This window comes from Budorcas taxicolor, chromosome 1, assembly GCF_023091745.1.
Source record: "Budorcas taxicolor isolate Tak-1 chromosome 1, Takin1.1, whole genome shotgun sequence".
NCBI classification, from domain to species: Eukaryota; Metazoa; Chordata; class Mammalia; order Artiodactyla; family Bovidae; genus Budorcas; species Budorcas taxicolor.
Genome location: NC_068910.1, coordinates 154,353,122 through 154,376,277, shown reverse-complemented (window position 1 = coordinate 154,376,277; position 23,156 = coordinate 154,353,122). Strand labels below are relative to the sequence as shown.

Genomic DNA, 23,156 nt, shown 5'->3' with positions numbered 1-23,156 from the left:
GATAATGAAACAGAATCATAATGTTTTGTATTCTGCTAAGTCGCTTCAGTTGTGTCTGACTCTGTGCAAGCCCACAGACGGCAGCCCACCAGGTTCCCCCGTCCCTGGGATTCTCCAGGCAAAACACTGGAGTGGGTTGCCATTTCCTTCTCCAATGCATGGAAGTGAAAGATGAAAGTGAAGTCGCTCAGTCGTGTCCGACTCTTAGCAACCCCATGGACTGAAGCCTACCAGGCTCCTCTGCCCATGGGATTTTCCAGGCAAGAGTACTAGAGTGGGGTGCCATTGCCTTCTCCGGTTTTGTATCCTAGGTATACATAACTCCATGTAAATACGTGCAAAAGATAAGTTTCCAAAACGTATTTCATGCCAGCTTTCAATAGCACTGATACTACTGACCATTCTCTTCAACACCTCCCTTGAAATATTCTCTACACATACATACTATTTCCACTGAAGTCATTCCTGCTAGGTTTTCTCTTGGAACCTGATTCTTCTTAAAGCAGGTAAATGTTACAGAGTTTAAGACTTTTAAAGCTTTCTTCTTCTTTTACTTGATACTTTTTACCTACACAATTTTGTCCACGCCCATGGCTTTGAATGACCATCCGTCTATTGAGGATTCCCGAATGATTACGTCAAACTTTGAGTTCTTCTCTGAGCCTCAGACCAGCCTGGCACTTCCACTTGCATGACTCAAAGGCACTATCCAAGCTAAGCATAATCTTCTCATTCATCTGCTGTTCCTTCTTCTCAAAGTATGGCTTCACTAGACATTATCCATCCTTGTAGCTTCTGCTTTAAAATTCTATGACCTTTTATTATTCTTAGAATAACAACAACAAAACTCTCTAACACTTTCTAATTCAAACATATCTCTTGAACTGCAAATCAGTAGCTGAGAGTAGCCACTGGCCTTCTTTCATTTCCTTGTATGTACCACACTCTGCTCCCAAAGAAGTTTTTTGCTCTTTATTCATTTTATAAGCATAATGTATGTGCATGCAAGGGTGCCAGGTGGCACAGTGGTAAATAATCTGCCTGCCCATGCAGGAGATGCAGAGATGCGGGTTCAATCCCTGGAGTAGGCAATGGTAACTCACTCCAGTATTCTTGCCTGGAAAATTCCACAGAGGAGGCTGGTGGGCTATGGTCCTCACACATGACTGAGTGAGCAGGTGTGTGCACATGCATGCACGCACACACTTGCAAAGTAATCTCACAAATACACGTGTGAAGAAAAGCATTTTTATCAGCAATGCTTACAAAGGAGTCCAGACTTGAGAAAACCTAACTAAAAACATAGCTGGTATTTAAGGAAAAAAAACCCACCAGGTTACCAAGCTTACATTTAATCTGTTCATGGGAAGAGGAAAAGCAGTTTTCCTTCATGATTATCCATCTATAAAGGTTATCACGTTTGTAGGCAGTGGCATTATAAAGTCAAAGGTAAATTATTTTTAGTAGAGCTAATTTGATGAAGTATACAGCTCAAGCTTCATTAATTTTGAAGATTATTATATTTTTCTTTATCTCAAAAAGCTTTTCTCACCCCTTAATTCTGGTATGTGATATACACAGGGGCTAGGTGTTAGTTTTTGCTTTTAGTTATAAAACAAGAAAAATGTAAACTCATATTGAGATGTGAATTCTGACATGTCAACTATGCTCATTCACCGATTAAGCTATATATCCACTACACATCAGTTTCCAAGCAAAGGTGATATATATCCACACCACAGCAAAAATCCAATACACTGCTCAGAATATCAGTCAAATCCATGTATCCTACAAAGATCTTCATTAATTACCTGTGAGTCAGATCTTTACACGAGCAAATAACCTTTCATTTTACCAATATATGACTCATTACTAGCAAAGGCAATTTATAATAGCACAAATCTTAGTATCATAATTCCCAACTACAAGAGACACATTCTGAGAATGGCCAGAGCAGCCACACTGTATAACTCCTCAGCCCCCTTCCTCCCTCCTATCTGAATTACCTTCAAGGTCATGTCATCAGAACAGGATGCCAGGAGATTGCCAGTTGGGTCCCATTTGATAGCATTTACTTCATTCTAAAAATAACAGTAAACATTCACATTTTCATTTCATAGACTTGGTTGTTCTTTGGGTATTAAACACATACTTCAAAACCACTGAAACATTACTTATTCATCATAATTGCTTTAAAGGAGGGAGAGAAAAGTTTCTCACCGTGTGTCCCTGGAATGTTTTAATAGGTCTGTCTTGTCCTAATTTACAGACATGAATGCACATATCTGTACTACAAGAAGCAAAAGTGTTGTTGCTCTGCCAGTCAACATCCAATGCTGGTGCTGCAAAGGAAAAAAGGCCAGGTTTGTATTCATTCCACACGGACTGAAATCTAGGTGCTTTAGTTTTAAAACATTGCTGAACATTAAGAACGTAAATGATTTGCTTTATTCTTTTTATATTAATAGAATTTTTAAGATTATGGTACTTAAATACCGCAAATATACCTTTCAGTTTGGTTGTCTCTATGTGAGACGCAGCCTAATAGAAAGTATACTGGCCTGGTAACCAGGAGATGAGGGTTCCTGAGAGTTTGCTCTGTAAATTACTAGCACTGGACTCTTGGTACCTCATTTCTAAAAGAATAACATTAAATGTGATGCTACATTTCCTTTTGTTTCTAAAATTCTGTGAGTGTTCAATGGATAAGAAGCCTTGTTTTACTATTCCCTAACTAATGGGCCCTTATAAGCAAGTCAGCTCTCACGCTATTTTTCTCTGCTAAAAAATGGGGATAAAAACCTTTACACTTAGTACTCAAGGATATTGTGAACATCAAGTTAGATAATGTGTATGAAAGTACTTTGTAAATTACAAGTGAGACAAATGTTACACTGAGTAAGTACCATTTCCACTATCTACTTAACTGATAAATGGGAGTATTACATGATTGGCAAATACATTTTGCTTCTAACTGATTCTTGTCAAATATATCTTAAATTCTACATCACTGAATTTAAAACCTCAGAAGTTCAAAAGCTGGCTGGCATTTAATACTTTAGCTCGGATATGATTAAAGATTCTTTCCTTTCTCATTTTCCCCTGTTGCAAAGTGCAAAGCTTCTCTATAATTAGCAATGCAGATTAAGGTAATGATAGCAAGTAACTGGGTTAAGCAATAGAAGCATACCAAACACTGCATTTAGAGCAGGCAGTAGGTGGTGGGGGAAAAGGTGAGAATCAAAAATGAAGCTTGCTTGGCAAGACAAGGAAAATCCCGATATATAACAAACACTTCAGAGCCCTGCATGAATTAGGTTGACCCTAGACCTTTGTCACCAGAACTGTTGCCTTCCTTGGCTCCTTTCCTCTTTCCCATCCTGCTTCTGGGAGAATCCAACTAAGTCAGTGAATAAAAACACTGGCCCACTTTGATCAGCACGATGTCTGGTATGCTGTTGTTCATGTGCACCACAACCTCTTAGAGCAATGTAGACAACCGTTCCTCTGTGAGCTTATCTTCAGCCCACTCCTCACCTCGCTCTGCCCTGCCCTTCTTTGCCACCAGGACATGACATATTGCAGGTCCCCATGCCTGCAGTACCCTAGATGGGCTCATTAAGTGGAAGAAACTGTCAGAAGTCCAAGGTCAGGAGAAAGAGGGCAGACAGGCAACTCCGTGGTCCTCTCTAAGACTGGGTCTTTGGCAGTGACTCTGATTGCTCCACGGTGCCTGCTCTCGCCAGGCAGCCTATTCTCTAAAGACACCATTTCCACTGGGTAGTTGGATCCTATCATTTTCTCTACAGTCTTAGGTTTACTGCAGTTGTTAAACTCGGAGTTACCTCCTACTTCTCTATTCTTCACTCTTGTAAGACTTCTGCTAGAGTTTCCTTATATTATGTTCCCTTTCTTGAATTACCTGGTTTAGATTTTGTCTTTGTGATTTGGAATTGGAATCATTAACTACACCTTCATTTTGACATTAAATATTATTAAGATACAATTTTGAAAAATAATTTTAACAAAATGCTTGTATGATAATTTATTACAGTGTTAAGAAGTGGGGGAAAGGACTTCCCTGGTGGCACAGTAGATAAGGGTTTTCCTGCCAATGCAGGGGACACGAGTTCGATCCCTGGTTTGGGCAAATTTCACAGGCTGCGGTGCAACCAGGCCCTTGTACCACAACTACTGAGCCTGTGCTCTGCAAAGAAGAGAAGCCACTGCAATGAGAAGCTCACACATCACAACGAGGAGTGGCTCCTATTCGCTGTGACCAGAGAATGCCTGGTGTAGCAACGAAGACCCAGTGCAAATCCCCCCCCCCCCAAAATAATTGTGTGTGGTGTGTGTGTATGGGGGTGTGTGCACCAAAAATGTAAATAATTTAAAGAACAATTAAAAGTTATATAATAAAACGCTATGAAGAAGGCCAAGTATCTGTTGTGCTCCACCAGGATATCAATCTGATAGTGCATCATCTGAAAATGTTAGATAGGTGGCTGAGAAAATCAGAAACAGTATTTAAACAAATACACTATTAGGTCCAAACCAAAACAAAAACTAAGTGTATAACCAGGTAAAGATAACTGAAGGAAGCTGGAGAATGTTAAGACATGAGCTGTATGATTAATGTTCTGTGATATGCTTGGCTCATAAAATACAATGATTATAGATTGGTGTGATCTAAGAACCCATACCTCCTTACTTTATATTTTATTCCTAAAATTTAAAAATAACTCTAGGTAATATAAGTCCTTCAGGATAGAGACACATCTTTAACATAAAATATATTTTTATGTAGGTAATACGTGAGAGGTATATTTACTATTACTGGTTTCATTTTTCATATGATGAAAAAGGCTAAGAAAAGTTAATTGGCCGAGGGTACACAATCTTCTAAATTCCTGGAGCTGGAATTCCCTGGCAGTCCAGTGGTTAGCACTCTGCTCTTTCACTGCAGGGGGCATGAGTCTGATCCTTGGTTGAGGAACAAGGATCCTGCAAGTTGCAAGGTGCAGCAAAAAAAAAAAAGAGCCCTGGAACTAAGATTCAGTCTCTGTGTCCTCCAATTCTGATTTATTTTTTGTTAACCCATGTATCTTTCATAATCCAGAAAGGTAATAAATAAACCTATGAGGGAAGGGGAAAAGGCATTTAATATTCATTTGCCTTTTTAAAAAAACAACTTCACTGAGATATAATTCATGTATCATACATTTCATCCATTTAAAAGTGTGCAATTCAATGGCTTTTACCATATTACATTAGTTTTAAAATATTGTGGTCATACATAACATGAAATTTGTCATTTAATTAAGTGCACAATTCAGCTGTATCAATTACATTCACAATATTGTACAATCATCACCACTATTTTCAAAAGTTCTGCATCACCCCGAACAGAAATTCTGTAACCATTAAGCAACAACTCTCCATTTCGCCCTCCTCCCAGCCTCTGTAATCTTGAATCTTTACTTTTAAAGTTTTGTCTGACTTATTTCACTTAGCATAAGGTATACAAGTTCTCTGGTGTTGCAGCATGTACCAGAAATCCATTTTTTTAAATGGCTGAATAATAATCCATGTATATAGAGACCTCATTCTGTTCATCCACTCATCTGCTCATGGACAGTGTGTTGTTCTCACCCTTTGGCTACTGTGAACAATGCTATAAATACTGCTATGAATTCATTCAAGTTCCTGACTTCAATTCAGTTACCTAGGAGGAGAACTGCCGGGTCATATGGTAATTCTATGTTTAGCTTTTTGAGGAATTGTCATATTCTTTTCCACAAATGTACCATTTTACATACCTACTAACAAAGTATAAGGATTCTAATTTCTCCACATCATTATGAACACTGTTATTTTTTACAGCTATCCTAATGAATATGAAATGGTTAATCATCTATAATCATGATTTATGCTTTATGTAAGAGTATATGGATGAAAATACAGTATAGGAATTAGAATATGGTAATTTTAAAAGCATGGTAGACTTCTATTCCTGGTCAAGATGGGGTAACAGGAAACAAATTTACCTCCTGCCCAAAATAGCCAAACACTTACAAAATGTATGAAATAACAGTACAAGACTCTGGGTTAGTGCTAGCGTTAGTTGCTCAGTTGCGTCCGACTATTTGAGATTCCACAGACCACAGCCTGCCAGGCTCCTCTATCCATGGAATTCTCCAGACAAGAAGACTAGAGTGTGTGACCATTGCCTTTTCCAGAGCATCTTCCTAACCCAGGGATCAAACCTGGGTCTCCTGCATTGCAAAAGGATTTTTTTACCATCTGAGCCACCAGGGAAGACTCTGGGTACGAGACAACAAAGGACAGTGGTTCTTCAGAGAAGGAAATCAACCAACAATGTGCCTTTAACTGCTCATATATGATTTGGAAAAATGTCCAGATCTTGGCCCATGGAAGAGGAATTTCCCTAAGGAAGAGATTAATGAAATTCCTGAGGGGAAGAGATAAAGCTCAGAATCTAGAGAACCACAAGCAGCTAGAACTCATAGCACAAGAAAGGAGAGAGCTAGGCAGACAGAATTCTAAAGACCTGCAGCGGGCCCAACTCACACAGTTAGCTGTACTAATCAGCATAAGTACTAGCTGAGCCTTGGGAAAGAAGCACTGAAAAGGATTAGAAGAAACAAGACTGGAAACGTGCAGCAGGCTAGAAAACCTTTTGATTCAGGGAACACTGGTTTGAGTACATCTAGGTTCTTGCCTCAGTACCAGGAAATAATTAGCTCTACACTGAGCACTGTTTCCCTGACATTTAACAAGTTTCATAAGCGTGACCCAAAGGATCAGACTATTTCCAGGTAATTTAACAATGTGCCAGAACAAAGTTCACAAATAACTAGAAGAAAAGGAGTGTAAACTTGAAAAACAGCATAGAAATCATCCCACTTCTCAGGTGGCGCTAGTGGTAAAGAATCCACCTGCCGCTGCAGGAGACGTAAAAGAGATGTGGGTTCAAAACGGCAACCCATTCCAGTACCCTTGCCCTTTCGAAGCCTGGTGGGCTATACAGTCCATGGGGTCACAGAGAGTTGGACATGACTGAGCACACCCGAAAAAAATACTGGATAAAAAAAATGAAGAGTATTATGGGAAATCAAGCAGACTAATAAACACACTCAAAACTTCAAGTTAAAAAAAATGTGGGGAGGAAGTAGAATATTCTTTAAAAATAATGGTCAAAATTTTTTTTCACTTGAAGGAAACTATGTATGAAGACATCCAAGAAGCTTCAAGGTCAAGAAACAAAGAAAACTATTCAAATTGTACAAAATCATTTATAAGCAGAAAAATCTTAAAAGCAGCCAGATAAAACAAGACAAAGTACTACAGAGCAGTAAGAATGAAAACTGGAATAAGTTCAAGTGTAAATAAGAGAACACAGCAATATTTTTTTAAAGTACTGCAAGAAAAATATCCTGTCAACCCTAGAACTCTATACTCAACAACAACAAAATCTTTCAATAATGAAAGTGAAATACAGACTTGTTCATATATACAGAAAGAATTCATCAGCATTAGATTTGCACTATAAGGAATGTTAAAGCCGTCTGGGCAGAAAATAAATGAAACTAGATGAATTAGATGTGTATGCATCTACACAAAGAAACAAACAGCTGGAAATGGTAACTATGAGTAAAAATTATTACTATTTAATCTCTTTAAAATATCACTTGAAAGTATATAGTGCTAAGTTAAAGATGTGTACTATAAATCCTGATGCAACCACTTTAATAAAAGATTTATAGTTAATAACCCACCAAAGGAAGAAAACTGTAATCATAAAAATATTCATATAATCCAAATGAAAGTGGAAAAACAGGAAAAGAAGAGATAAATAGAAATTTGATTAATTTAAATGCAATCATATCAATAATCACATTAAATGTAAAGAGCCTAAAAATTACCATTAAAAGGCAGCGGTTGATATTCAGTAAACAAGCAATAAATAATGCCTATATAAATTACACTTCAAATGTAAAAGTATGGAGGTATATATACCATGCCAACACTAACCAAAAGAAACTTGAAGGGCTACATTAACATCAGATTATGTAGATTACAGAGCATGAAAAAAAAAAGAGGATCATTAACAAAATGATAAATGGATCAATTCAACATGAGGATGCAACATTCCTAAATGTTAATGTCCTTATTAGCACTGTTTCAAAATACATAAAGCAAAGATTGATGGAAGAAATTAGAAACTGTGTTTTTCAATTATTATTGATGATTTCAATACCCTTCTCTCAGTAACAGGTGGTATAAGTAGACAGAACAACCAGTTAGGGCTATAAAAGATTTGAACAGCCTTATGAAACAACTTGACCCTCATGACATTTGTAGGAACAATGGAATTATATTAGAAAGCGGGCTTCGCTGGCGGCCCAGTGGTTAAGAATCCACCTTACAATGTAGGGGTCACTGGGTTCGTTCGATTCCTGGCCCATGAAGATCCCACATACTGCAGGGTAAAAAGCTCATGTGCCACAACTAGTAAAAGCCTGTGCTCTGGAGCCCGCAAGCCTCAAACACTGAAGCCCACGCACCACAGAGCTCGCATTCTGCGACAAGAAGCCCAGGCCCCGTAACTAGAGTACCCCCCAATCTCCACAACTAGAAAAAGCCTGCACGCAGCAACGAAGACCTAGTGCAGTCAAAAATAAAATGAATATTTTTATTAAAAATTAAAAAGCAATGCTACAAAGACCTCGAAAAACTTTCCAATTATTCATAAATTAATACGCCGAATCAAAATTACTTCAGAAAGTATTCTGAACTGAATGAAATCACAATATCTGAAAAATTGTGAGATGTCACTAAATAGTAGTTAGAGGTAAATTTATAGCACTGAATGTCAGATCCCCATTAGAAAAGTAGAAAAGTTTCAAATCAGTGACCTCAACTTCTATATCAAGCAAAAGAAAAAGATACGTCACCAAAGAAGACATACAGATGATAAATTAACACGTGACAAGATGCTCAACATCATTAATCATTAGGAACTACAAATAAAACCACAGTGAGACACCACTACACACTCATTACAGGGGATACAATTAAAAAGACTGATCATATACCAAGTGCTGGCAAGGATATGGAGGGACTGGACACACACACACACCCCTCAATAAAGCCATTTAAAAAATAAAAAAAGCATGGCAGGAAAGAATATCACAGGTAAAATGGCTTTTTATCTGTAAAGTGACTTCTACATCATCTACCCCTGGGTTGCAGCCAAGACTAAATGGGATTGTGTATAAAGAGCATTACCTCCAACACAAAGGTGGCACACATTATAAAGCAACTCATAACAATGCCACACCCACTTATTTCAATTTTCCATCACTCCTAGGATGTAGGAAAAATCTTTAGGCAGAATGGTCAGAGGTCTAAGAGAATTCTATCTGGTTGAGGACTAGAAGCAAAGGCAGAAAGGGATTAAAACAGGTAAACAGATACTGACGTGTAAATACTTATTAATGTGGTAGGCTTTAATCAGGTTGAATTGTTTAACACAAACTTGCAAAATTATGCCACTCAGATACTACTGAAAAATCATTTTGTGCCTTATTTGACTTATTGAATCACACTAAATAAAGAAATACAAAAAAGCAAAATGCCAAAAGCTTTGCATTTCAATTTTAAAGGTAACACTGTGCCACTGACTATAAAAAGGATACTACCAAAGCCTTGAAAACAACCAGAATTACTTAACTCAGCCTCCAACTTAAAACTCTTTCCAACCACAACACAATCTTGCATGATGCAATTAAATCAGGCAGTACTAAAACTACTGTTATAAACATTATTAGGGATCTTGTTCCAGTTTAACATCAGTTTCTGTTCTCAGAAACCCCCCTGAAAGCAGAAACAAAGTTCTAGGATGCACAAGAGTGTTGGTACTAAAATCAAGGTGACTCTACACATCAGGATATAAGCCCTGGTGCACAGCTATATATCATGGAGAAAGAAGCACACTATTTTGGAGATCAGATTTATCTGATTTAAGTATCAAATTATTTCCTAAAAGAAAATATATGAAGCGCCAAAGTTCCAGCAGTATCGGGAAAGCCTTATAATTTTTATTTTAGGTAAGCAAGAGGACTGTTTTAGATACATAAATTAAAATAAAACATGGCAATACCTAAACCTGTAGGAGTTTATGCAGTATTTTAATATATATGTATTAGTCTTACGCCCTTACTCAAACAGTATTATTTTTATCCCTCATTTACAGATAGAGAAAATACGGCTCAGAAAGGTTCAATGATTCTCTCAGTCTTGAAGCTTGTTAAGTGGAGTGGGATTCACAAGCACACCTAGACATCCTGGATCAAAAATCTATGTTCTTACCATTAAATATTACCAACTCTAATGGTACCAGGTTGAAAACGCTTTTTTATGGTACATTTCACAGAAAACATTTAATTATCTGAAAGCCACTGAACATCAACTCCTCAAAGGACTAGGAATAAAGCTTACATTTGATAGTTCAAGATTTTAGATGAATTATATGCTATTAAAAGTTTAATTAGGAAAACAGAAGACAGTTCTAACAGTTCTCACGTAAACTGTGAAGATTTACCTGAATGAAAAGGAAATTGTTGCTTGGCTTCACCAGTATGTGCATCCCAAATAATTGTAGTCTAAGATAGAAAAGAAAAATATATTGCTAAGAAAAGTTTATCATATATACATAAATTAAATGCCTCATCATATTAAAGCAATATGAAATGTCAGAGTGCATTTAACATTTTAGTACAATGAGGCTATATTCCACTGGGAGCAGGGAAAGGATGTTTAAACTAAACTGTTAAGCAGTTTAATTCTACCCTGGTGACTTTTCATCAGTCAACTTACTTCAAATAACAATTACTGGTTGTCTACAAAGTACCAAACATTATATTAGATTAAGAAACTCCATTGTAGTAGTGTATTTAAAGTCAGATTTTTATTGCTATGTAGCTTAAGGAGGCAAATTTTTGGTTAATATCATAATCAGCTAATTCTCAATATTAAGATTTTTAAAGCTCACATTTATAAATAAAGGCAGCTTTAATTGACAATAATTAAAACAATGTTTTTTATATTACATCAAAGTATAACATACACATCTGAATGGATATATTCACAATTTCACTAATACCCTCCCATCACTAATTTTATAACTTTGGAGTCATTAAATATTGTAGATTGGCAGTAACTATTAAAAAGGCTTTCCCCTCCCATTCCTGGCCACCTTCATATTCTTCCTTTTTGCCTACTTCCCTTTTTGACAATACACTGGTAACTATGGGCATGTACTTTCCTGTATTATAAAATAATCTTTTCTGTGATGTGTGGTAAAGGAAATAACTTTAAGAAAATGAAGGAGAAATAACAAATGCTTTCAACCTACCCAAGTTTACCAGCCATGTTAGGTGAAAGCTGGAAAGACCCTGCATTTCTTGCATTTTCAATTAAACATTAGGAGTTCAGCTAACAGACTGACTCTAAGATTTCCCATGAAATCACTCCAGAGCCATACTCACTGATGTGATTAACTAAAAACTACAGAAAAGAGATGAAGAGTATTGGATATATGACTTCACTATGGCTCAAATTCCAAAACAATGAAGAGCAGTCACACAGATAAGAATAAAGGGCATCTGCACAGATTTAAGAATGAGCTGACAGAAAATCTAAGAAAGCATTTCTATTCTTAACATAAATTCACATGTGAATTTCCCAAATATGAATGTTTTATTATTTATGTGATTAGCAGAGGAGAATATTACTCTCAAGTATACTCTTTAACAAATTAACTTTTATAGAAGCTAATTACCTTGTCTACTCCAGCACTTAGGATGAAATTTCCTTTCTTATTCCATTTTAATGCAAATATGGGGCCTTTATGCTGCCCCAAAGTGCTAGCAAGGTTACCTAAAATTCAAAAGGAAAAACATTAAAATTACTTTAAGCTTTATAATTTGGATCAACAGTAAAAACAAGTGAGGAAAAAAATGCTTTATTTACCATCTTTAGTCCATATTCTGGCAAACCCATCATAAGAACCAGTTGCTAGAAGTGTACCTTCACTCTGTTGGAGAAACACATTTCTTTCAATTATATAACCCAGAAAGGGTATTTAAATTTTATTAGAATATATTATGTTTAATCCCAAGTACAGCAGGTCTGTGACATTCTTTGCTTCAAGACCTTCAGCTTTGCCTATTTGCAAGTGTGAGAAAAGGCCTCCAGACCACCCTTCATGCTGTGAAGCTAGTATTTTGGCAGCATTCAGTCAGGGTGCAGGCCTCACACCCCAGTCCTGGAAGGGCAGTAACTGCTTGGGAGCAAGATTATCACCGCTCTTACAGGGGCTAAGGTCTACTTACTGTACTCTCACAAAGGCCTAGGACTAAAGGTGGGGGTCAGGCGGGGGATTAGAAAGGACATCAAAATCTTAATCTTATGATTTAATAAAGGTATTCAATCAAAATCAAAATCTTCCAAAATGTTTCATTAAGATTAGAAGTTCTCATATTGTCCTCCCTCTAAATCTTTTACTGTCTAAACTGTGTGTGTTCCAAATAATATTGTTTCAGATGATCAGATTCTTAAATATCACTACATTAAACATTTCTTTCTTTTGTTAATTTTTTCCTGTACCAATAAAAATAGCAACGCACACACAAAAACACAAGTTAGAAAAGAGTGTAGGCTGACTTTATAGCTAACGAAGTGAGTACAACTGTCCAGAACTACTCTACTCTGAGGAGGAATCCTTAACGTTTTCTCTAACCTTAAAATTTCCTATGGTGCCTTGCCTTGAATAATGGTCCAACGGCAGGACTTGCTAAGATCCAACTTATTCTGTGGAAATCCAAGTTTCAGAGTACATTACACAGACTATTGCTGAGATGAGTAAACATTACAGGAGAGACAGAATGAAATCCTGCCTTGCTGATGCTTTTTTTGGTAAGAGAAATGAAAACAAGATCACCTTTTCAGACCTCTCCAGTCATCTAGCTGTACAGTTAAGTGACAAACAAATGCTGGTTGTAGGCGATGCAGATTCAGTTCTGCTAGGATTTGGAAATCCCCTATAGTTCTAAGGAAGAAGGAGCAATGTTGAAGCTAATAGCACAAGTTTATTTCCAAACTGCACAAACCTTTAAACTAATGGTTTTAGACCATGGACCACTAGTAAAGTAGGAGAATAATAAGGAGCAGCTATCTCACAGGCTTCTGCTTTAGCCATGGAAATGAGCCATTAAACAACAGTAACATTTTCTCTTTCTAGGGGAAGACTTAAGTTCATAGCAAATAATAAATCTTCCAGAAGTCTATACTTTTAAAAGCTTTAACTTGCAGTTCAGAAACACCAAACTCAACAGATCATTTGTTAACCATCCTTTTCAGTGTAAACTATAAATTTCATCAAGTTAACATGGTTTCTGAGCCAAACAGCCTAAGAAGGGTATAAGGCCTTTGGCCTATGATATAGTAAGGTCCCATTTTAAGAACGGAATTCTTAGTTCTGACCCTACAATCAAATAACACTGTTGAGAATTCTCAACTTTATAGGTGGGAAAGGGTAAATACATTGTTGGAAATTTAGAAAAGAACACTAATAATCCTTACCATAAGTTCTGGAAGAATTTCATAGAAACTAAGAACTTCAGATAGTGTAATCACTTTGAAAGACAGATCTTATTTCTTGGAAAGAGATTTAGAAGATACTTTGAAAAGCCCCACAAAATGTTGTTAAAACAGAGGCCAGAGAAGGAAAGGATGTCCACTTGCTAAGGAAAGGACAGCTGACCTCTAAAATTCTTTGTAACACTGATACAGTCTAAGAAGTTACTAGAACCAGAGTTGGGGGAGTGGGAGGGTATTAAAAAAATGAACGTAAAGTTACAAGGAAGAAAAAAGACAACATGGAATAAAGGAAAAGACACAGAAACTTTTAAAATGCTAATTTTCCGCAAATTACTTGTGGGAATGGTAGCAAAGAAAGCTGTTAATTATATATTTGAAACTGAAAGGATGAAGCTTTATCAATAGTGAAATCAAATACTCTAGTAAGTAAAAGTAATATTGAATCATATATAGAATAAGAGAATTCTCAAGAGTCCTACAGCTAGAATAAAGCTTGTAATCTAGACTAACGGTTCCTAAAAAGAGCTGGCAATGAAGTTTTCATCAATTAACAGCAAAATGAGAGAAACAAGACTATGTTTCTATTACATAGATTTCTCTTGTACCCCTAACAAAGGACTTAGTAGTTAAGAACTTAATTAATACTGTAATTAGGTAGTAGCCTTTCCCTTCTCCAGGGCATCTTCCTGACCCAGGAATCGAACTGGGGTCTCCTGCATTTCAGGCTTTACCAACTGAGCTATCAGGGAATCCCACTGAGAACTTAGTACGTGTCTATCATTGGTTTTCATTTACTATTTGATTTATGAAGACCATTAATACACTCCTACTTTATATGTGATGAGAATGAAGTACAGAGTGACGGACCACCAGTTATGCAAAGATTCTATATCTAGCTAAACTGAGAGGCTGGAAGATGAACCTTGCCCTGACTGTCTTTGCTTTTAACACATTTTGGGTTAGGGACTCCTATTCTGCTGTTCTTATTAGTGAAATTCAAAAATACCTGAACAAACAGACATACCCTGCCACTAGTTTGAGGCTCAGGGAGGTTAAGCATGTTACTAACTACAGCCACCATGGACAGCACAGCGATACTCACATTCCAATCTAGTGATGTTACATCCTTGTTGCTTGGGACATCTTGCCCTCCTTCTCGTATACAATGTCTAAGTACTAACTGTGTGGAGCCACTCGTGCTGTTTTCACTAAGGTTCCATATTCTTGCTGTTGAGTCTCCAGACCTATAAGGTACGCAACATATTTTAAATTTTCATGATATTCTCAAGCATTACAGAAATCAAGACAACAGATTTACAACCTATTATTAATGAGGCAAACACAAATTACACTATCAGGCATTTCCATTTCCAGTATTTTTCTCAGTCTCCATTTTGGGGATGCCGAAATCACTCCTGAGGGAGTAATTTAAAAACTCTAACATTACTTCAAGAAGAAATAAAGATTTACAGGGCAAAATGACCACAAACAAGCAACAACAAAAACCGGAAAGTGTAAGCAACGTATTTGTAGAACACGCAATATTTCAGTAAGATACTTTTAGAAATCCATTTTAATTTCACTTTGAGAAACATACCCTGATGCCAAGAGATCACTAACGGGGTTCCAGGCACAGATGAAAACTTCAGATTCGTGGCCCCGTAACACAACTGCTTTATTAGGAGGGATTTCAACATCCCCATCCACTTCCATCATATCAGTATGATTATCTGCATCATGAGAAACAGATGGAAAATTCCAGTTAGGTAATAATATCACAGCATATTGGAGGAAAAAAGGAATTCTTAACCAGCAGATAGAGTGTAACTTTCTTATTCAACTATGTCAGGTAATGTTGAAAATGACTATACAGAATTTATCACGTGAAAAATAAATTCCAACCTTTAGTTAAACATGAATATAATTTTTTTAAAAGAGATGTGCACCTAAGTGTGTGTTCAGAGATGGGGGAGCAGGACTAGAGGAAAACTGTGAAAGGTTAGGCCCAAACACAGTTGAAAATGATAAAATAGTTTGAATTAAATATAATCCATGCCAACACTATTCTGAATTTCTGCCAGTAGGGGTTGCTGATATCATTCATATAACATCGAGTTGCCTTTATATCTCCATGCCAAAGCTTTATTGTATCTGTTAATGACTACTGTTAAAAATTATATTTAGAAATCAAATGCAGATACAAAGTTCACCTAACAGTAAAAAAAAAAAATGGTTTCTAAATATTTTTTTAAAAAGAATGAAAGTAATAAGGTCCATGAAAGTAAATCTAGCTTTACGGAACTTTAGGCATAAAAATCTGAATTGTATGATATAAGTTAGGGGAACAAGTTGGCAAAAATTAAATAGACAGTGTTAGTTCAGCTAAAATGAGGCATCCCCATAAAGCAAGTTTCTTTTTTAATGGAACTTAAAAAAAATTCTTTCAGCTCACTTGCTATAGTATGTGCTCCATTCTCCTCCCCATTTGCTGTGTTTTCTCCATTTTTTGCAGATCCTTGTTGGTTTGTCGCAGCTGCAGCAGCTGCAGCAGCTGCTGCTTGTTGCTGTGCAAGTTTATCTCTATAAGCTTGTTGTCTTGTTTGTACTACATCAGGCATTACGGCATCTATCAGTGACAGAGACTCTATTGGTCGACCATCAAACAAGGTACCATCCTGGATTTGAAAAATTGTGAGAAGAAAAATCAAAGGTAACACATTTGGAGTAATTTGTATTCATACAAGTTAACAGCAGAAAATAATCATTCCAAGAAAAAAACACTTTTCGGTAATTTCCTGAGTGCATGTAAGAAAGGAAGGAAGGAATTGGGAGGGAAGAAGGAAACTAAAGGAAGCACTGTCAACAGCTGTTCCGATTGTCTTCCTCACCCAATTCTTACTGTTAAGTGTTGCACAGATCAAAGCTGAAATACTGAAAGGAATTTTTAAAAAAAAAGTAGGCCTGGAGGGTAAAAAGGCTTTCAATTATATTCCCAAGTTCTGTTAGTCAAAAGTAATGTGGGATAGTTAATAAAATGATGAGATTTGGTGCCACATTTTGGCAAATACTTCTTTAAAACTAAAAACTTTTTAAATAAATAGTTTTGCTGAATGCAAAAGTTTCTTGTGATTTAATTAAAACATTAAGGCAGAAATAGACATCAATATCAACAGACATTAATATATACAATCACCTCATTTCACTACTGTTATTGTTTTTTTAAGTCCTTGTTGCATTTGTTATGATACTGCTTCTGTTTTATGTGTTGTTTTTTTGGCCCGAATGCAGGTAGGTCTTAGCTCCCTGACCAGGGATTGAACCCATGCCGCTCCACTGGAAGGCAGTCTTAATCACCGGAATGTCAGGGAAGTCCCTCATTTTACTTTATGAGCACAGTAAGATTTAAAGACTTCCACAGGTAGTCTATGGCAGCTGGAATCTGTTAACTGGTGCTATCCAAAGTGCAATCCAAAGACCAACAGTCCCCCCAACATCTGGAAACTTGTTAGAAATGAAGACTCAAAGCTATAAAATCAAAATCTCTAAAGGGCTCAGGAATCTCTGTTTTAACAAGCTTTTGGGGAAAGTCTTATATGCACAGTAACATTAGAGAAGTACAGCTACAACTCACAGGCTAGTGTTCTTTAATTTTATCAAGTTGCTATATTTTCCAAAGCTCCTCTCACTAGTATTGGGAAGTTCACAATAAATAAGTTCTAAAGCAAGCAGGAGAAGAGACATAGGCACAGAGCAAGTCAGAAATAGAAACAGTGCATATTAGCTAGAAACATGCATAAATGAAGCCTGGCTCACTTAAGCTAGTGAACATGCACTAAGTGTTATGATGGGATGCTCCAAGTTACAAAACACTGAACATCTCTCTGAACTGTCAATTATAATAGAGTATTTGAGGAGCTGGAGCAAGTATTTAAACTTAGAAAAAGATTAAAGCCAATATAGATATATTGTGGTGTACTATATTAAACCTAGAAAAAATTTTTTCAGAAAAAATGAGACTTCAACTCTGGCCACTGGGAGAAATTGTTTCATCATTCTCTCCAATAAGTATACTTTGGGAGGCAAAGTGCTAAAAGACAATGAGGACACATTTAACTTAGAATCAGTAGATTTTTCAGTATAGACATGAGGAAATTAAAAAAATAATCAATTTAGTACGTTATAATTATAGTAATAAATACTGATGTAGAAACCATGGAGCTTTAGTTTTTAAAATACCTGCAAAAGGAAAGGGGAATATGTCAATCTCTGAAGTGAAAATAAGGTGAAAAGCTCCATGTACCACAAATCCTGACCATGTATAAAAATTTTCAGCTATACCAGGGTTTGCAGAGTCTTTCTGTATATTTTGGGCTTTGCAGACCTAAGGTCTCTGTCACAACCACTCAATGCTGCCATGCAGCACAAAAGCTAGATAATACGAAAATTAAGGAGTGTGACTATGCCCCCAGCAAGCTTTACAGAAACAAGCAATAGGCAGACTCTGGCTCACAGGCCATAATTGATCGACACGAGCTAAACTACCTATGTCATACAGACTGTAGACAGGTGCCTTCCAAAATCACTTACAGCCAAATAACCTAAGATCTTCTAATTTCACAATCAATTATGGTCTCAGTATTCCACAGCACAATTTGCTGATCTTAAAGAAAATTATTTCTTCAGTTCAGTTCAGTTCAGTCGCTCAGTCATGTCCAACTCTTTGCAACCCCATGAATCACAGCACGCCAGGCCTCCCTGTCCATCACCATCACCATCTCCCGGAGTTCTTACTGTTTACTTATTAAACTATGTAAAAAGCAATAAGACAGCAGTCCTTATAGTTGAGAGCCATCAGCCTTGCCTGTGCGCCCTGACACCACGTTAGGAATAATGTCCTTCAGTTTTGTTTACCTGGTGAAGCTGAAGTTAGATAATGAATGAGCAAGCAAGATACGAGATATTTAAGGAAGCATTTAGGAGTTAGAATTAGTACTTGAACTAAATCTTCCTTACCTCATTAATACTAACTTCTGCCTCTACATACTGTAGACCTTTCTGGATGATAGAAATCAATGCAGCAGGCGGGACGAGGGCACCATTTATGTTAGACTGACTGATATGGCTTTCTATACCGAAGGTGAACGCTGAATGAGAAAATCCTGAAAGCAAAAGAAAAGTTGTAACAATTTATTCTCCAAATGGCAATATGCAATGTAACACAAAGGAAAGACTTCTGTAATCTTTCAAATCCACATTACACCCATCTGAAATCCCAGACTGTTAGCTAAGGTCAAATATGTTTTTAAACAAAAGAAGTATAGCAAAATCCAAACACATTAACCTTCATGTATTTTCCTCTTCACTTTAATTATATAACCGTAGCACATAATTTTCCTCAACAAATAGTATTAAACTTTAGAGTTGGGGAAAAGCCTTTTTAAGTCATGTGACTCAACTGCTTCACTCAAGATAAATTAAATGACATTTAATATTTCTGTAATATATTAAAATTTCTGTATATAAATCATCATACATCTTGAAATTCTATATTTTGTAGGCTATTTTAAAAATCTACTAGGAAATAAAAAGCAAACATAAGGAATGAAAACTGTAATTTAATCATGAAAAATAATTTTCATGCTTAACTTTGATTGTATATATGATTAAGTACTAAGAAAAAGTTACTAATTTTTTGCTACTTAGTAATAATCCATCTAAATGGAAGCTTTAGAAAAAGAACAGCTGACAAGCAAAAATCCAATTTGTATGTCCATCAACAATTCTTTGATTTTAATTTGAAATACTCAAACCAAAATATTCACATAACAAAAGTCTAATTTTAAATCAATTTAAGTCACTCTTGCTTTTTATGAAAGTCAAGTCCAAATCCAAAAGTAAAATGCTAGTAAACTGACAGACCGAGGGTGGTTATTCTCTTTACCAACATATCTGTCAGAGCTTAACTAGTGTTAACTATCATTAATGTTAAATAATTCAATTAAATTATACATCTGTACAGAACGTTAAATAAGGTAAATGAACACGATTTGGGTCTTGGTTAAACTGATCTAATCCATGCAACATGCTGTTGAGCCCGTCTATCCTTACATGTTTCATGCTTAGCCCATGCTTTTTTGTTTTGTGCTTGCACTCTCAGACTCCTTGTGGCACTTATGAACAGTCTATCATAAAATACTGTGTGCTCTCAAACAGCATGTGGCTAGAGGCTATTTTAAATGGTTAACAGAGAGTCACAGTACACCTAAGCTGATTTTCCTTAGGGCTGTCCCTTCCTTACCTCTTTGGGATACCTAACCATTTCTGTAACTACCCATAGTGAGAAGTAAGAAGATGCTTGAATTTTGACTTCTTGATTTCACCCATAGACAAACAAGATCATTATTAAAAACGTATTTATAATCTGCAACTTAATCTGAGCTCACAAGAAGGCACAAAAAACACAAATGAAAAAAGCACCGTTTTGCTCCGTCCCTATCAGGAAACCCAGAACTACTTGAGTATGAGCAGATCCCAGATCACCAGGATAGGAAACTGAGAAAAAAAGACTAGGAAGGATTGGGGAGAAAGGTTATGAGATCATGGCAGTGAAATCCGGAAGCACTGAGGCTGGAGACTTCTGTTCTCAATTTCATATCCCTCCCGAAATAAATTCTGCAGTAAATCATAAACAGAAAGGGGGGAAAAAAGCTAAATAACCAAGTGGCTTGGAGTAGAAGACTTCAAGATAGACGATATCACTTACAGAGGGCCTGCATCATGCACATATATATAATCTTATTAACTTCTCATCTTTCTCAGCAGATGAGAAAACACAAAGAAAATAAAGATTTATTCAAGGACCATGGCCATAACCACTGCATTCCCCCCATCCTACTGAGCAGTTAGAATAGGGTCGAGGATAAAGCTAAGGCAGAGTGAGCTCCTGCATATCAACAAAAAATAAAAGACTGCATCATTATTCTTATTTCATTCCAAGGTATTAGAAAGTGTCATCAGTAGCACATGAGACATTAAGACATTTTATTAATAAGCAAGATACTTTGATTTTCCAAAGCCTTCTAAACTGTAGAAAGTCTATGACTTCTGTACTCCAATTTCTGAGTACAATTTAAATAATTATTAATTACATTTAGACTCTGTTTAATTAGATGACAAAGTTCAAGATTATGTCCAAGAATATCCTGAGCTGCACGTAGAACAATGTCAATTTTTAACTGGAATGTTGCCTATGTTCTGAATTTTTTTTGTGAGACCAGGTGCTCTGTGCCATCCTAAGGTATTACATATGCACTTACAATCTTCTCAAACAGCAAGAAAACAACCCTGAAGTCATCTTTAATAGTGTTTCTGCACTTATCGTTAATATATATTTGCCCTAAAGGAGGTCCACACTTAAAATGCTCTTCTTAAACACATGCTGAATTGAACAACTTTTTTTAAATTTCTAGTTACAGCATTACAAAGCAGCTTAAAATTATGTTTGAAACTACTCTTCTTCCCGTCCCTAAAACAACTTCTTCCTTAGAAATTTTTCACCTTGCCATGCTACAGCGGAAGGTCCTCCTAACTTCCCTCAGCCCCTGGCATTCCACCATTCGCCAGACCCTATCAATTCTCCCTCTCCGGTCTCTGCCATCAGCTTTCCTTTTGTGCCCAAACCTGGATTGTAGTCCCCCACCATCCTTTACCTGGACCACTGCTGTCATAAGTTCCTTTCCTCTCTTCCCCAGCCAAGTACACTTGCAACACTATAGCTAGAAGACTACTTGTAAAACAAAAAATGATCATACCACTCCTTACTTGAGTACCTTCAACAATCCTTCTGGCCTTCATAATCAAGGTCAAACTCTCTAAGTGTGACACACAGGTACTTCTGCAATCTTTACCCTACTCATCTCTCCAGGCTTATCTCCCCATTTCTTCTCAATGCACATTAAATACAACCAAGACCTAGAACATACTGAGCTATCTCATGCCTTTGGGCTTCATGTGTTCCCACGCACTTTTCACCTGTGTGAACGGAGGTGAAGTCCTGCCTTCTGCTGCTCCAGGGTTGATACTTCTCTTCTATAATAATCCTCTAATTTGTGGGTGTGTAGCATTCTACAGGTTGTGTTTATGTGTATGATTAATACAACTGGGATGTCTGAAGATGGGGTTAATGTCTAGTCATCTTTCAATTTTAGGAAACTAGATGTCACCTAATTTTACTAGTGTTCAATAACCATTTGTTAAATCAGAATGCAATTCTACTATAATTTACCCTGGCACATCAGGAAATCTATAAATCCAGAGAAAACATATGGCTTAAATCTCCCTTGAAAAACTAAAATTTGAACAAGGGTTATGCCAAAATATATTTGCATTTATCTGTAAATATATATGCAGGCAATACTTTTTCAGGGACAGCTTTTGATCTACATAGTAAAAGGCAAAAGGCATCAACTTACAGTCTGTGAAATGCTTAAGTCTAGCCTGCTTGCCTAATATAGCATCCCTTCTTTCCAGGAGTAAAAGCAAAGCTGATATAAATAATACTTTGTATAAATACTCTACAATCAAGTATTCTACACATTCACTAGAGTGATTAAAATCTGGGAGATAGAAAAGGAAATCCAGAGAGGAGTAAGGCTGAAAACCACAAAGTTCAGTATACAGTAATTCAAGGATATTCAGTGATCAGGACCGGCAGGGGTATGGGGGAGGTCTATGTGCAGTTACTTTTGAGGCCATGCACTGTTCCCATGTAAGAAATGAGGTCACAAGACAACAATTTTCTACATATGGCTTGTTTCAGGAGTGACCTCTCTTGGGATGACAGGGATGGTTTCCTCAAAGGGAAGTCAAGTCTTTCAGATCCTGTCAACTCTACTTTGGAGGGTATACGAACATGAAAAGGAGCTCTGAACATGGTTACGGTGTAGGGTATCTGAACAGGGCCGGGGGGCAGTGGGAAGTGGTGAGGCAAAGCTTAACTACTAACACAACACAGTGCCCTATATGGAAGTAAAATCTGATTTACACAAGGTCCTTTTCTTAGCCTCAGGTCAGAAAAGCCCAGAAAATCATACCCCTGCTTCCATCACCACATACTCTCTTGACCCCAAATCTGTTTCCAATTCTATCCTATAGACCCAGAATTTTGTTTAGTACAAAAAGTTCCATACTTAAATGTGTGAAGGTTTTAGAAAAGGTAAAAAGAAGTAGAGAAAAAAATGCTACATGGGACCTTGCATGTTGAAAAGTTGGATAGACCTGACACTTCCTTAAAAAAATTTACAAAGGAAAGGAAGAAAGGAGTGAAGAAAAAAAATTACCATACCAAAACCCGAATACAACTGTTAACATATTTTATTTCCTTTTGTCCAGCACAATACGCTGGCTATGCAGTTTTGTGCCCTAATCTTGTCCTTTATATATATATATATCTGAATATTTTATATGAATTG

At 36.7% G+C, this 23,156-nt stretch overlaps 1 protein-coding gene across 2 annotated transcripts in view; it reads right to left on the bottom strand.

The window, feature by feature from the left end:
* Positions 1 to 23,156, bottom strand: part of TBL1XR1 (TBL1X/Y related 1) — a 173,212-nt gene that overhangs the window by 6,836 nt on the left and 143,220 nt on the right. For both annotated transcript variants that reach the window (XM_052638498.1, XM_052638506.1), the window contains 9 exons: positions 18,700 to 18,845; positions 16,139 to 16,361; positions 15,284 to 15,416; positions 14,789 to 14,930; positions 12,058 to 12,121; positions 11,867 to 11,964; positions 10,628 to 10,688; positions 2,221 to 2,342; positions 2,007 to 2,081 (listed from right to left, as the gene is read on the bottom strand). In XM_052638498.1, the coding sequence (XP_052494458.1) occupies positions 2,007 to 2,081; positions 2,221 to 2,342; positions 10,628 to 10,688; positions 11,867 to 11,964; positions 12,058 to 12,121; positions 14,789 to 14,930; positions 15,284 to 15,416; positions 16,139 to 16,361; positions 18,700 to 18,845 (1,064 nt within the window). The remainder of the gene's footprint in view (positions 1 to 2,006; positions 2,082 to 2,220; positions 2,343 to 10,627; positions 10,689 to 11,866; positions 11,965 to 12,057; positions 12,122 to 14,788; positions 14,931 to 15,283; positions 15,417 to 16,138; positions 16,362 to 18,699; positions 18,846 to 23,156) is intronic.